At 58.6% G+C, this 13742-nt stretch overlaps 1 protein-coding gene across 4 annotated transcripts in view; it reads left to right on the forward strand.

Annotated features, from left to right (window-relative positions):
- The window catches only part of COL27A1 (collagen type XXVII alpha 1 chain), a 135127-nt gene that overhangs the window by 49564 nt on the left and 71821 nt on the right, over positions 1–13742 (forward strand). For all 4 annotated transcript variants that reach the window (XR_005367185.1, XM_038553205.1, XM_038553206.1 and 1 more), the window contains 3 exons: positions 268–312; positions 8357–8410; positions 10655–10699. Coding sequence is in view for 3 of the 4 variants with exons in the window: in XM_038553205.1 (XP_038409133.1) it covers positions 268–312; positions 8357–8410; positions 10655–10699 (144 nt within the window). In the remaining variant the exon portion in view is untranslated. The remainder of the gene's footprint in view (positions 1–267; positions 313–8356; positions 8411–10654; positions 10700–13742) is intronic.

Consider the following 13742-nt stretch of genomic DNA (forward strand, 5'->3'; position numbering starts at 1 on the left):
GGAGAGCGGCGGGAGCACCTGCTGAATACCGGGGACACCGGGTGCTTTCCTAGGCATTTGCCCAGCTCAGGTGCCCACAGAGCCCAGCCCCGTAGAGTGCAAGGATTGTCCGTCCGACGTGCACAGAGCTGCCACCTACTATGTGTGGCCCAGGCGCCAGGCCCTCTGTGACTTCCTCTCGTGGGTGGCTCCGGGGCTGGTTTGGGGCAGCACTGGTTGTCCCCTGTGGAATCGTGTCCTGACCTCTTCCCTGTCTCTCCCCTACAGGGCCTGCCTGGTGTTCCTGGCAAGAGGGGCAAGATGGGTAGGCCGGTAAAGATTTTCCGTGTCTATTATGCAGACTCTATGGGTGACTCTGACTTCCTGTTGGCCGCACCGCCCTGTCCACCTGCAGCCCGGGCATTCTCTGCTTCTGTCTGCTTGGCCATGGCTCTGCTCTGAGTGTGTGGGCCAGTACGAGGGGCTGTCTGGGCCGCGTGTCCTGCTGCCGCCTGGCTGTGGCTGGGGCCTGTCGTGCTCTGGGCCCCTCCAGGACGGTTCCTCTATGTGTGTGTGGTGCGTGTGTGCAGCAGTTGCTCCACAGTGTGGTCCTGCATCTGGGGGGCTTCTGTTGTCTGGGTCAGTAGTGTCTGGGGCCCTGCTTGGACTGGGGGGGATCATGGCTAGATCCCGTGTCTGGGCTCCTATCTCGGAAAACCCTCAGTCTCCATATTGTCTTGGGGTGGCTTCACGTCACTTGCGGGTGGCCGTGCACATACAGGGCCAGAGGGCGATGGGGCATGTGAGCAGGCCCACAGCAGGTGCGATCCCAGGGTCGTGACCCCAGAGTCTCGGCGTTGCCCATGACTCTCCAGTGCGCAGGAATCGTCTTCCTCCTGCTTGGCAGGAAGAGAAAGCCAAGGCACAGAGAGGTTGAGTAACCTGCCCACGGTTTCACAATCAACAAGGGAGCCAGGATTCTAACAACCCCATTCGCCTCCAGGGCCTCTGATCTCAGTGGTGGACCAAGTCGGCTTCTCGGATTCCCTGGCTGGCACTAATGTTGTACAAGCAGATGCCCTAGAATCCTCACCCGGTGGGCAAGACGTGAATTCCAATGATCTCATTACTCACAAGGGGAGGCTGAGGCTCCCCTTGGAGTGGTATGTCTGGCGTCCTTGCTGCCAGCCGAGGGAGACCCCAGACTATAACTGAGGCAGACTTCTCTCCAGCCCGACCTCTGTTGGTGGCCGAAGGCCCCGTGTGGCTGCCCACAGGGTCATCCCTATGCTTGGAAGCATCGTCACCTTGGGGTCTGAACTTCCCTCTGCTGGTGGTGGATGGAGAAGGGACGGTGAGGGAGGTTGGAGCTTGAGAGGTGGCTAGAAGGTGGCCAGGAGTGCCCCATGGTGCCCAGAAAGGGGCTTGTCTGTGATTCTGGGGTTGACACGCAGTCCACGGGCATCTTACCTGTTGTAGTGTGTATGGATCCGGGCCCCGTGGGGCCAAGTGTGCTATACAAAGAAGAGCAAGATCCAGGTCCTGGACTCAAGGACCAGAGGGGCACCTCGTCCTCAGACCAGACCTTCCTGTGGCCGACAGCCCCTCTGCGCCTGGAGGCCTACTAACACCTGACACCTGGATCTGGGCAAGGAGTAGCACCTAGTGCTTCAGGGCAAGGACCTGGCATCTGTGAGGGTTGGGCTGGCATCCGGATCTGCTCCTCAAGCCAGGTCACCTTGGGCAAGGAGGTCCATCCATCCATCCATCCATCCATCCATCCATCCATCCATCCAGTAAATACTGAGTGTATACCGTGGACCAGGCACTATGCTTAGTGCTGAGCCGTGAACAAGACAAGTTCCCATTTCCATGGACAGAGAGACAGACAATGATTGGACAAGGGAATGAGCAATGAATGAGTGAATGTCAGAGGGTGCTGAGCGTTAACATGGAGTAGGGTAGGGAGACCGTGAGTGCTTGGGGTGTAGACTGTTAGGTGAATTGATCCAGGAATCCTCTTGAATTCTTTTTTTAAAAAGATTTTATTTATTTATTCATGAGAGACAGAGAGAGAGAGGCAGAGACACAGGCAGAGGGAGAAGCAGGCTCCATGCAGGGAGCCCGATGCGGGACTCGATCCCGGGACTCGATCCCGGGACTCCAGGATCAGGCCCTGGGCCGAAGCGCTAAACCGCTGAGCCACCCAGGGATCCCCTCCTCTTGAATTCTTGAGAAACCTGAATGAGGTGGGAATGGGAGCCTTTGGCTCCCAGGGGAAGAGCTTTCAGGTTGAGGGAATAATAGGGGCAAAGGCCCTGGGGGCATGGTTGGCTCAAAGCCTCTGAATTGCAAGTTTCCCCTGTGAAAAACGGGGATAATATCTTCTAGCTCTTGAGGTCATTGTGCCTGTCGCGCAGTGAGTGCTCGGGCACAGTAGCAGCCACCATTCCTGTGTGGAGCTCCCTGGGTGGCTGAGGCTGTCTGTGCTGTGTCACTTTGAGCCAATGGCTTCACCTCTCTGGAGCTGTCTTCCCAAAGGTTAAGTTGCTGAGTAGGGGCCATCAGCTTGCTTGGATGTGAGGTCAGCTGGGCCCTGTCGCCTCACCCAGCTCTGCCTGCAGAGCCAGCCACCCGTGAGGGGTTTGCTGAGCCTCTGTCCCGGGAGGCTGCCAGGGCACCAGGCGTTGCCACTGCTCTGCAGAGGGGGCGTGCGGCTGGGGGTGAATGACGTGGCCGAGGCCCGGAGGCTCCTGAGGGTCATTGCTGGGTTGGAGCGCAGCAGCCAGAGCTCTGGCCTCTTGCCCCAGAGCATCGCTAGCGAGCGATTGGATTCTGGAGCCTTCTGGAGCCTCCTGAGCGTGGAGCAGGGAAGGGCCTGGAAACCCGGGCGTGTCGTGGCTGCCTCTCCGCCCTGCCGCCGCGAGGACTGCCGACGGGCCCAGGGCCCAGCTCTCCTCTTCCACCTCCCGCTTTTCCTGCGTCCAGTGACCTCCTCATCCCATCCGCCCTCCTTGCCACACACTCGTCTGCTCCCTGGAGCTGAAGGCCACCCAAGGTGCTCGCCCGGGAAGGCAGCACCGGGTCGGAGGTGCTCGGGGCCGTTTTGCCACCTGGTGTGGGATGAGACCAGGCCTTCGGTTTTCACTCAACAAAAATTTACGGGGCACCTTCCGTGTGCCGGGTGCTGGGGACAGCACTTGTGGCCAAAACATATCCCCCAAAGCAACATTCACTGAGGCCCTTTGGCCTGTGTGGCATCCGGACTGCCTATGCTTCTCCCCCGAACCCCATTTTCCGCGGTGAGGTCGACGGCACCTGTTTCCCAGACCTGGAACCCGAGCTCAGACGCCCTCGGGGGGTCTCACCAGACTCCAACCCCCTTTCTGCCTCCTTGCTCCTTGTCATTAACTTCTGAGATCCTGCCCTGCCCTTCCTGATGGGGGTGTTCCCTGGCACCGGGGCTTCAGGCATGGGGGCGAGGAAACCCCCTTCTGCGGCAAAACAGCGCTGTGGCCGCACAGTCCCCCCCGAGGGCCCCCACAGTTCCCTTGCCCCTGGTCCAGCTGCCATGGCCGGCCAAAGAGCAGGAGGGTCTGCACTGGATATGCATTTTTTTTTTAAGATTTTATTTATTTATTTATTTGAAAGAGAGAGAGAGAGAGCGCACACTGGCAAGTGAGAGCAGGAGCAGGGGGACGGGAAGGGGCAGAGGGAGAAGCAGCGGGGACGCTGAGCAGGGGCTCGATCCCAGGACCCCGGGATCACGACCTGAGCTGAAAGCAGCCGCTTCACTGCCGGAGCCCCCCAGGTGCCCCCGGCCTTGGATGTGATTCAGGAGTGTGTGGACTGGGACCCCACATGCCCGGGTCCCTACAGCCTTGTCTCTGCCCACGCCAGGCCTCCGAGTTGGCCATCCTCTGGGCCGCATGCTCCCTCAGTGGTTGGTAGCGCCATCCGCCCCCCCCCCCCACCGGGGCCACCGCTCCTGAGCCCTGGGGGTGGGGGCGCTCCTTCTGCAGATCCCCTCTCGTCGGAGCTTTGGGCCGGCTGATTTCTAGGCATTTATTAGCGAGATGTCAGGAGAATGAGCTGAATCCCCGCATGCCATCCCGGCTGGCCTCATTTCTGGCAGGGCCGGGGTGACTGTGTCGTTCCTCTCTCTCCAGTGAGCCGAATTTCAAGTGTCAGGTCGGGAAGGCGGGTGCGTGGGAATCTTTGGCTCAGGGGAGCCGTAGTGGAGACTCTGGAGGTCAGAGCACAACAGCACTTTCGTGAGGAGTCGGCCCAGCCTCTTTGTCAGACGCATCCGCTGGCACAGCTCAGGGAGGCCGGTCCTTTGGCCGACGTCCCACGGCACTCGATGGCAGTCAGGGCTCGACCCCGGGCCCCTTGCTCGCTTTCTGCCTCTCACTCCTCTCTGCACTCCGGTCTTGAACTCCGAAGGGAGGCTTCGGCTAACGCTCCCATCGCCTCTCGCTGCTAGAGTGAAAACCTGTGGTTTCCTGAGGAGGGAGCCAGATATAGGATGTTACAAATTTGGGCTGGAGCTGAAGGGGTTTCTTCCCAGGGCCCTTGGTGACCCTGTCTGGCGAAAACTGGACCAGGCTCTCCTACATCTCCCTGTTCCCCGATGCGACTCTTCTTGGACGGGCTCCCTAGTGGATTCCAAAAGGGCAGAGTGAAAACCTGCGCGGCATCCTGACCTCAAGGGGTCTTTCCATGTCCGCACGCTTGGTGTGCGCACGTGCTCGCAAAAGGAGGGTGGCCCACTGGGAGTGCAGCAGGAGGGATGCAGGTTAGGCTTGCACAGGAATCTCCCCGACTGCAGAGAATCTCAACTGTGTAAGGAGGCCCCCGGGATCCCTCTGCTGGCTCTTCCGAGAGGTTATTCTGTATTCTCCGCTGTTGGTACAAGCCAAGGCTAGCGTGCCCTGGCGCGGTGGAGCGTGCCGGGGCTGCATGACGACACCTCACCTCTTGGGCCCAGCTCTGCCAGCGGAGTTGGCAGGACAGACCATTTTGTAGGTCAGGAAGCTGAGCCTTCGAGGCATTAGTAGGGCTTCTGATTGCGGAGGCTTCATGCCTCCTCTGCCTCCACAGCCCACCTTCCTGGGCAGATGGGTGGGGTAGACGGTGCCTGGAGGCAGGGGAGTGGCTGGGGTGGCCCTCAGCGGCCTCCTTGGGCCTTGGCACGCTGCTGCGACAAGGACTGCCCCACCTACCCCCTCTAGTCCTCTGAATTCCTGTAGCTGAGACTGAACCTGGAGGCCCGTCCTGGAGCCTGATCCTTTCTCCTCCTGAGCCTTGTTCTGCTCTAAGTACAAGGCGTCCAGTTCCCCGGGGGCCCCCGACCTGGGGAAGCGGAGACACCACGTGGCTGAGGCCCCGGCAGGGCGCCGAGCTCATTTCTTGGGCCTCGGGCCAGCCCTCCGCAGCGGGGAGCTCAGGGCGGGCGGGACTGCACTCGGTGCACAAGGCCAGCTAGGGGGGTGCCGAGGGGCAGGACGCGGGGCCACACGTCTAGCTTGGCGGCCGCCTCCCTGACAGCCGGAGGGGCGAAGCATCGCGGCCCCTGGGCTGTGTCTCCAGTGGTGGAGGGGTGAGACAGGCCAGCGGGTGATGGGCCTTCGTCTCCCCAGGGGGGCAATGAGGTGTGGGTGTCAAGAACAGCTACGGTCTTTCCGTCTAAGAGATTGTTCCAATCACAGGTTTGTTCTAGAACTTTTAAAGCTCCTTTTTAAAACTTCTTCCCCCCCCCCCCAACCATTATGGTCTTAATTACCCACCTCACCGGGCTGCTGGAGTTTGCTCTTCCCATCCTTGTTCTTACCCTGCTGCTGTCGGCCACTGGCTGTATTCGGGCTCCTTTTGGTCTGCAGAGTTGCCTTCCCTGGGGGGTTTTGACCTTTCTGATGGTCTCTCCCCTGCTTATGCCCCAGAGATGTGCCTTTACGTTGCTGCTGCCAGCAAGGGTTACCCTCCGTGTGACACCTCAGCTCATCCTGTTTGTACTCCCCCATTGTGCAGCGGAGCAAACTGAGGCCTGCAGAGGCCCGTGGGTGGTAGAGCTGGGACTGGCATCGGGCTGCTCTGCTGCCCAAGCCTCGTGGGGAGGAAGGCTGGCCCGGCAGCTGGAGTCCTTCAGCCAGCCTAAAGTGGCCTCCGGACGCAGGCCCATGGGGTTGGCACCTGCCTGGTGGCCCCCGGGCATTGCAGCCAGGGTGTGCGCCCCAGGGGATGCTGACAAGGTCTTCATCTTGCCCCAGGCTGGGCGGCTTTAGGGTGTGGAAGGGGAAGAGGCTCCTTCCATCCAGGCCTCATCTAGAGGTTGGGACGTGTTCTTAGAGAACCCCCCTCCCCCCACCCCCGCCCACAGCCTGAGCAAGACAGTGAGTCAAGTGAGGGTCTGCCCAAGGTCACCCAGCCCGTCTGGAGGCGAGCCACAGCTAGTCTCCAGACACTGGACTTGGCGAGCAGAGCGCAGACTTTCTGAGTCCTGCCCTCCATGGGCCATGTGGACTTGGCCAGGTGCCTGCCTGGACGGCATTGGCCTTATCCCCTGATGGATGGTCCTCGTCTCTTGCCAGGCCCCTAACCCCAGCCCCCAGAGGTGATGGCAGAAATGCAATGCCTTCAGAAGGCTCCCTGACCACAGCCCACCTAGCCGACATCTCCGGTCCTGGCGGGGGAGAGGGTCTCCCTTACAGCATGACAACAGGGGCTGGGTTGAAGGGAGACTGGAATTTGCTAGCGGGACCCGAGGTCTGCAGGGAGAGGAGTCTTAGATAGGGTCAGATGGCCCCCCGCAAAGACTTGACCTGGAGATGGGCCTGTAGACACACGACCCCCTAGATGAGTGGCCTTGCCACTCTCTGAAACCAGCCGAACACACATTCGAGCGGCCTCTACGTGCCGTCACCGGCCTGTGTGCAGCTCATACAAACTTGACGGAGTTCAGAGAGGTGGGGCCTGGGCTCAGCGCTGCCACAAACTTGCTTTTCTTTTCTGTTTCGCCTTAGCCAGGTGACATTGCTTCTCTGAGCCTCAGTTTCCCCATCTGTTAAATGGGACTGCTAACCTTTCCCCAGGGGTAGATGGAAAAGGCAAGTGAAGGTTTGTGTGCACAGCGCCTGGGTTGGTCCGAAACTCATGATTCTGTCCTCGCGTCCTCCTGTCTGCACGAAGCCACACCTCCCGCAGAATGAATGCCGACCTCTGCCCTTCTGATCCAGGAGGGCTCCCTGGCAGAGGAGGGATCTGAGGAGAATGGGACAGCTGGATAGGGAGGACAAGGACAAAGGCCTGGACGCACACACCATTTCAAGGTCTCTTTGCTCAGCCAGGACAGACGTTGTCCTTGCTTTGGGTCTTGTCCTTTAGGTTTAATCTACTCACCGGATCCCCCCAGTTGTGGTAGAAACCAGATGCAGATTATCCTCCGCGAGGAATCTTGACTGAACGGCTCAGGCATCCGCCTGGTCAGAGAAACATGTGCTGTGTTTTTTATTAAATTTCCCTGGAAAAACAACGATTTGAATTCAAGCAAAGGGGAAGAACAGGTTTCCCTAAATTCTAAGCTTGGAGACTTTTTTTTTCCCCTTTTGAAGTGAAATACTCACCCCTACCCTGGTCCTCAGAGGTGTCCCCACAGCTGATGTTTTTCCAGCTGCCTGTCTCCCGGGAGAGTAGGGAGTGGGGTTAGGGAGGGGATGACTGGGCTGGGTGGCCTGGCCCCTCTCTGAGCCTCTGAAACTCACCTCAGCAGTGGGGGCCGATGGTCACCTACCGTGTGACCTCGTGTAACCTTGACAGTTATGCTTCCAGAGCTTTTCTTTCTTTACCTGTAAAAATGGGGATCGTGATTGCATAGGGCGGCTTTTGAAGAGCATGTCACAGCCGCAGAAGGTCTGAGCTGGAAAATGTTGCAGAGGCCTTCCCTGCTTTGCCTAGTGTGGAAACTGAGGCTCATGGGGTAAAGGGATGTCCATAAACTGCTCAGCAAGTCAGCTGCTGGGTCAGGCCTAGACTCCGCTTCCTGACCTTTGTTCTCGTCCTTCCCGCCTCCTCCGTCCGGGGGGTCAGGTTTGGGGTGGGTATTTCCATGCTGCGGAGCCAGGCATTCATTTCTTCTCAGATTCTATGTAGACAAGGAAAGGGCTCCCAAGCCGTGGGCCCCTCCCCAGTAGCCAGTCCCTGAGAAGTTCCTCACGTGAAGGTGTTTGTGGAGGTGACCCCATCGCCTGCTCAGGTCCCAGAACCAAGGAGTGAGCCTGCGTGGACTTGTCCTTATGTGCCCCCAGGGGTTCGGATGGAAGCCGCCCCACAGATAAAAACACTAATCTGTAGGTGTTTGTTCTCTCTTTTATGCCTTCAGGGGTTTCCTGGAGACTTTGGGGAACGAGGTCCTCCAGGACTGGATGGAAACCCCGTAAGTATTTCAAGTTTTGGGAACAGGAAAGAGATTCCAGAGCAAGCACACAGCGGGTTTGAGGAATCCAGGCTTTGGGGTCAGACAGATGGGATCAAATCCCAGCCCTGCCACCTCTGAACCCCAGGCTCCTGTCCGCCGTGGGCCCCCCAGGAAAGTCCTCCAGCCCACCGAGCCCTTGCTCCCCAAGCCCCAGACCGTGCCCATCTCCAAGGACTCAGGAAGATTCTCGGGTCGCCCCCCACTGGGGAAGCCAGGGCTACTACCATCTTCCAAAGCATCAGAAATGTTTATGGGACGGCAGCGCCCTGGGGGAGCAGATGGTTTGCAGGCCCTGTAAGGGAAGAAGAGCTGAGTTCTAAACAATCTTCAGCAGAGGCATGTTTATAGAGTTTGTAAATAATGGGAGGCCCATCAAGGAGCCAGGTCAGCCTGCCCTGAGGTACTAGCCCGCCCTCCCCTTCCTGTCCCAGGCTGGGGCTCTGCGGGAGGGGAAGCTTCTTCTCTGCCGGGGGGAGCAGACTAGGAACAAACACCTGCCGTGTTCCCCCATCTCTCCGGGGCTTCCCACCTCAGCAGCTGTGGCCAGCTGTGTTTTCTGTAGAGGTGACTGCTGGATCTGCCATCAGCCCCTGATTAGGCACTGATTTCAATCCCACAAAGGCTCCCTGAGCCCGCCCCAGCCTGGGCTAACCCCAGCTCCCCTTGGGGCCTAAGCCCTGGTCTCAGAGCCACACGGACTCAGGTTTGAATCCTGCTGCATCACCCGGACACATCGGTTCCCTTCTCTGAATCTCAGTTTCCCGGTCTGTAAATCTGGGGGTCAGAGGGCTGGTGCAAGGACAGAACGAGACGCTGGGAGCGGGGATGGGGCGGTTGTGAGCAGCAGGTCACCGCGGGCACATCGCCTGCCCTCGAGGAGCTCATGGCTGTCTGTCTGGTCCGTCATGCCAGGCACAGTGAGACATGTGGGGTTGAAGGCCCCGGGGGCCGTGGAGGAGGGATAAAGAGACAGGAATCCAGGGCAGGTGACCCTGGATTGGGGTGAGGAGACAGGTGAGGGGACATTCCCTGGGGAGGATAGGTCACCAGCGAAGGCACGGTGGTGGGAAATCAGAGCCTCTCCGGTGTATCAGTTACCGGGTCAGGCGCCCTAATAATAGGTGATGTCATCCCGGAGGCCGGCATCTGGGGTCGACCGCGGGGTCTTCATACTCAGGTCCCAGGGGAGCAGAAAGAGGACCTGATGAGCCGCCCCGGCTTGGCCACGCAGCTGTTGAGACCTTGACAAGTCGCTGCCCTTCCCTGGGCCTCGCTTCCCTCATTTCAAAGGCAGGGCTGCTTCCCCCCCTCTCGTCTGTAGTGACGGCCTCCTGTCGGCGCACACGGGAGGCAAGACGATCACCTGGAGGGGGCTTGGCAATTCTCACTGATGATTGGCATTTCTAGAGCCCCCCCCCATTTTTATTCATGTCTTTGCATCTTTTTTTAAAATATTTTATTTATTTCTCATGAGACACACACACACACACACAGAGGCAGAGACACAGGCAGAGGGAGAAGCAAGCTCCATGCAGGCAGCCCGACGTGGGACTCGATCACGCCCTGGGCCGAAGGTGGCGCTAAACCACTGAGCCACCAGGGCTGCCCCATGTCTTTGCATCTTGAACTTGATCCAAGCCCCTCCACCTGTCTTTTCTGGTGCAAGCCATTGAAGGGAGGCCCCGGGAGGCAGAGACCGACAGCCTCCTTGTGGGGATGGTGGGCTCCTCTGGGGCCCCAGCACCTCCCAGCTGACAGAGGGACAGAGGCCGGCCCCGTGGCTCTCAGCTCAGAGCCCTCGCCCCTGTGTTATTTCCTTGCACTTGACCTTGGCCACATCCCATCCCTCTCGAGCCTCAGTTTTGCCATCTGCACAGTGAAGGTGAGGTGACACCTGGGCCAGGCACCAGGCACATCTTTGTTGTCGTGATCAGGATTGTGCCTCTTCTCGGACACTGACAAGTGGAAAATCCTGGGTCTGGAAATCCAGCCTCCCCATTTTACAGATGCAGAAGGCCGATGGCAGAAGGGGGAAGGGTCTTCTTGTCCAAGCTTCAGGCCAGGCTCCGAGAGTCACTAATCAGGCACAGGGAATGGTCAGCTCCGAAGGATCCCGCCAGGTGCCCATGGGGGGATAGCACGGTCGGAGTGGCTGGAGGGGAGACAGGGCAAGTAACCCCTTTGGTCTCTTTCTATTTGCAGGGAGAACTGGGCCTGCCAGGGCCCCGAGGAGTGCCCGGCCTCATTGTAAGTACCCAGATGCCTGGTTGGCGGGGGCAAGAGGCAGGGTGTGGGGGGTAAGCAACAAGCCCTGATGGGGAAAGGTCCTCTCATCAAACCCCAGGAGGAGCTGGGGAGCAGGAACTATCAGTCTGGCCAGGAAGCAGAGGGAGGAAAGCCCTGCCGCGGGTCCTCAGGTAGATGGCTCACCCTCTCTGAGCCCTTTCCTGCATAGTTCAGTGACTCTGGAGCCAGACCACCTGCCACATCCTGACTGTGTGGCCTGCGTGGAGTCACCCTCTCTGAGCCTTAGTTCCTCATCTGTAAGATGGCGATGATCATTGACTACTCTGGCGGTGGGAGGGGGCGTTGTGAGGAGTAACCGAGGCCTTACGCGGACTGTCCTTGGCACCGGGCCCAGCATTTACTAAGTGTGCAATCAGAGGAAAATATCGTTGTGTTCATCACTGCGATTACCCCCTGATACTCCTGGGAGTGAGGCCCGTGGATGGGGAGGTGGGAGTCAGGCCGACCTCTGACCCCACAGGTTGGGGTAGGCCGAGTGGAGTGGTTCCAGCAGCCAAAGCCAGGGCCTCGTGCTGGGCCCTCGCAGTAGGACCTTGACCCTGGGTCAAGCTGCCAAGAGCCCGTTGAGAGGTCCAGGCCCGGGAAATGACTCTAAGAGCTTTCCCAAGGGTCTCATTCCCCCTTTGCTCTGTCCTCTGGTCACTCCTCAGGGGTTTGAGTCCGGGGGGGCCCCAGAGGGACAGAAGTAGACCATTCCCTTGTTGGACAAATGGGCTGCCAGCATTGGCTACTCCAGCAACTGTGCCAAGAATTTTTGCTCAGTGGGAGGCTGGAGAAGGCCCCGGGGGAGTTCAGGGACCCCGTTGTTCAGGGGAAGCCAGTCCTGATTAGAGGGCCCCAGGGGCAGCATGCTCCCACCCAGGTGGGTGAGTGCAGAACCTGGGCAGGATAGGGGTGGAGGCAGAGGGTCCCTAGCCTCGCCTCCTCCTGCTTCTGTGCTCTTCAGCCACGGCTCACTTCCCAGGGCCCCAGGGCGCCCCCTCCATAAGATGAGATCCCTCTTATTAGGACCACAGATGCCCACGGTCTGGCGCTGTCCCTGGGACCAGGTCATGTGGGTTTGGGGTCCTAGCTCTGCCACTTGTTGAATTCGGGTTCTGAGCAAATTTCTTAACTTCCCTGTGTCTCACTTTCTTCATCTACAAAATGGGGATGACATGAGTACCCAAGTTAGACTTCTGGTGTGAAGATTTAAAGAAGCTAGCACATATAAAGTGCTCTGTGCACAGTGAGGACTCGAGAGGTGCTAGTTGTAATAAGAATAGTTATTGTTAGTTCACACATAGGCGCACACACACGTGTTATGCGTGGTAGCAGGCCTCTAGATCACTGTGTGGAGAAAGATTTCAAACTCACGTTGGAACTAGTGGGAAGGAGGGGGTGTGATTGACAAGCAACATAAGCGACATCTCCTTGACTTGGGACAGGGAAATGTCCACCCATGAGGCGGGCATCCGTCATCCCCGCTGTCCATTCAGCAGGACTTTGCTGGGCATCTTCTTTGGCCCGGGGCACTGAGCTAGTGCTTTGGAAAAGGAGTATCCACACGAGAGTTAGAGAACCCCAGCTTAGGAGGACCCCAAAGTCTGGCCGTCCCGCCTCCTCTAAGCTCACGGGGACGCCTTCTGGAACATCCTGGTCACGTGGTGATTACACTCCAGCTTGAGCGGCCTGGTGTTGGGCGCTCTTTCCCGTGGGAGCCCGGGCCATTCTGCAGAGCGCTCGCTGTGGGTGTCTTTCCTGCCCACTGAGCCCCCGTCATTCCCCTGCCCCTGGGGAGGCTCTTCGAGAGATAAAGATGCCTGTCCTCTGTCCTTGCTGGGCTCCTTCTTCAGGCTAAATGCTCTCGGTTCCCACAAGCTCCCCTGAAGGGAGCCAGCTCTCCTGGCTTTCATCGTCGGCACGTGCTTCTCCTCCTCATTGTCCTGGTGTCCCCTATATGGGTCCCGAGAGGAGCAAGAATATCATTTGGCCAAATGAATGCAGGCTCTGGAGCCTCAGGCCCTGCCCGTGGCCCTCCTGACTCCTTCCGAGGCTCTTTCCCACCTAACCTCCCCTTTGCTTTCCACAGGGAGGGTTGGCAGATAAAATACAACACGCCCAGTGAAATTTGAATTTCGGCTGCAATATTTAGAACACATTTATACTAGAATAGCATTCGGTGTTTGTCTGACATTTGGATTTAGCTGGGCGAATTGTATTTTCGTTTGCTCAGCCTGGCAGCCCTAGCCACGGGCTCTCTGAGGGGAATCCCATTTGGCAGATAGGGAAACTGGGCCCCCCCTCCCCGCCCCCGGTCAAGATCATCCACAAGGCAGGGGAAGATGGAGACATGCTGGACAGGCACGCCTTCTGCCTCCTAATCCAGGCCGCTCCTCCGTGTATCCCGTTTCTGAATGGCTGGAGTTGGGGTGTCCCTGCATTCCTCAGACCGTGTGCCCCCTCATAATGTCCAAATTGCTGACCTACCCCTCCTCAAGTTTCCCTCTTGGCCTGTGTCTTTCTCTGCCATTTCAGCCTCACTTCCCCTGTTATAAAATTCCCTCTGCTGTGTGATGGTGGTGGTGGTGCTAGAGTCACAGGCACAGACCTGACCCTGCCAAATCACCGCTGCTCCCCGGACTAGTGCCCTCTCTCACCCAGGGACCCCCGCCCGCCCTGGATTTTTGGAAACAGCAGCTTCTGTGCCCCGGGAGTGGGGGCGGGGGTGCCGGATGGAGAATAGTGGCCTCCCCCGAGAGTTGGAGAGGAAAGGAATTTTCTAACCAGGAGTTAAAGGGGGAAGAGGGATCATGAGTCACCTCTGGTTTTCCAGAGGATGTGGGTTTTTAGCTGAGCAAATGGGAATTCCACATATTGATAATCATTTTAGTGGAGATTCAGGTTGATTCAGTGCCTTCTGGCTGGTCAGCTGAAGCAGTGTGCATGCAGACGGAAGCTAAAACATCCCCTGTCACCCTCCCTACAGCCCCCCCCCCCCCCA

This window comes from Canis lupus, chromosome 11, assembly GCF_011100685.1.
Source record: "Canis lupus familiaris isolate Mischka breed German Shepherd chromosome 11, alternate assembly UU_Cfam_GSD_1.0, whole genome shotgun sequence".
Taxonomy (NCBI): Eukaryota; Metazoa; Chordata; class Mammalia; order Carnivora; family Canidae; genus Canis; species Canis lupus.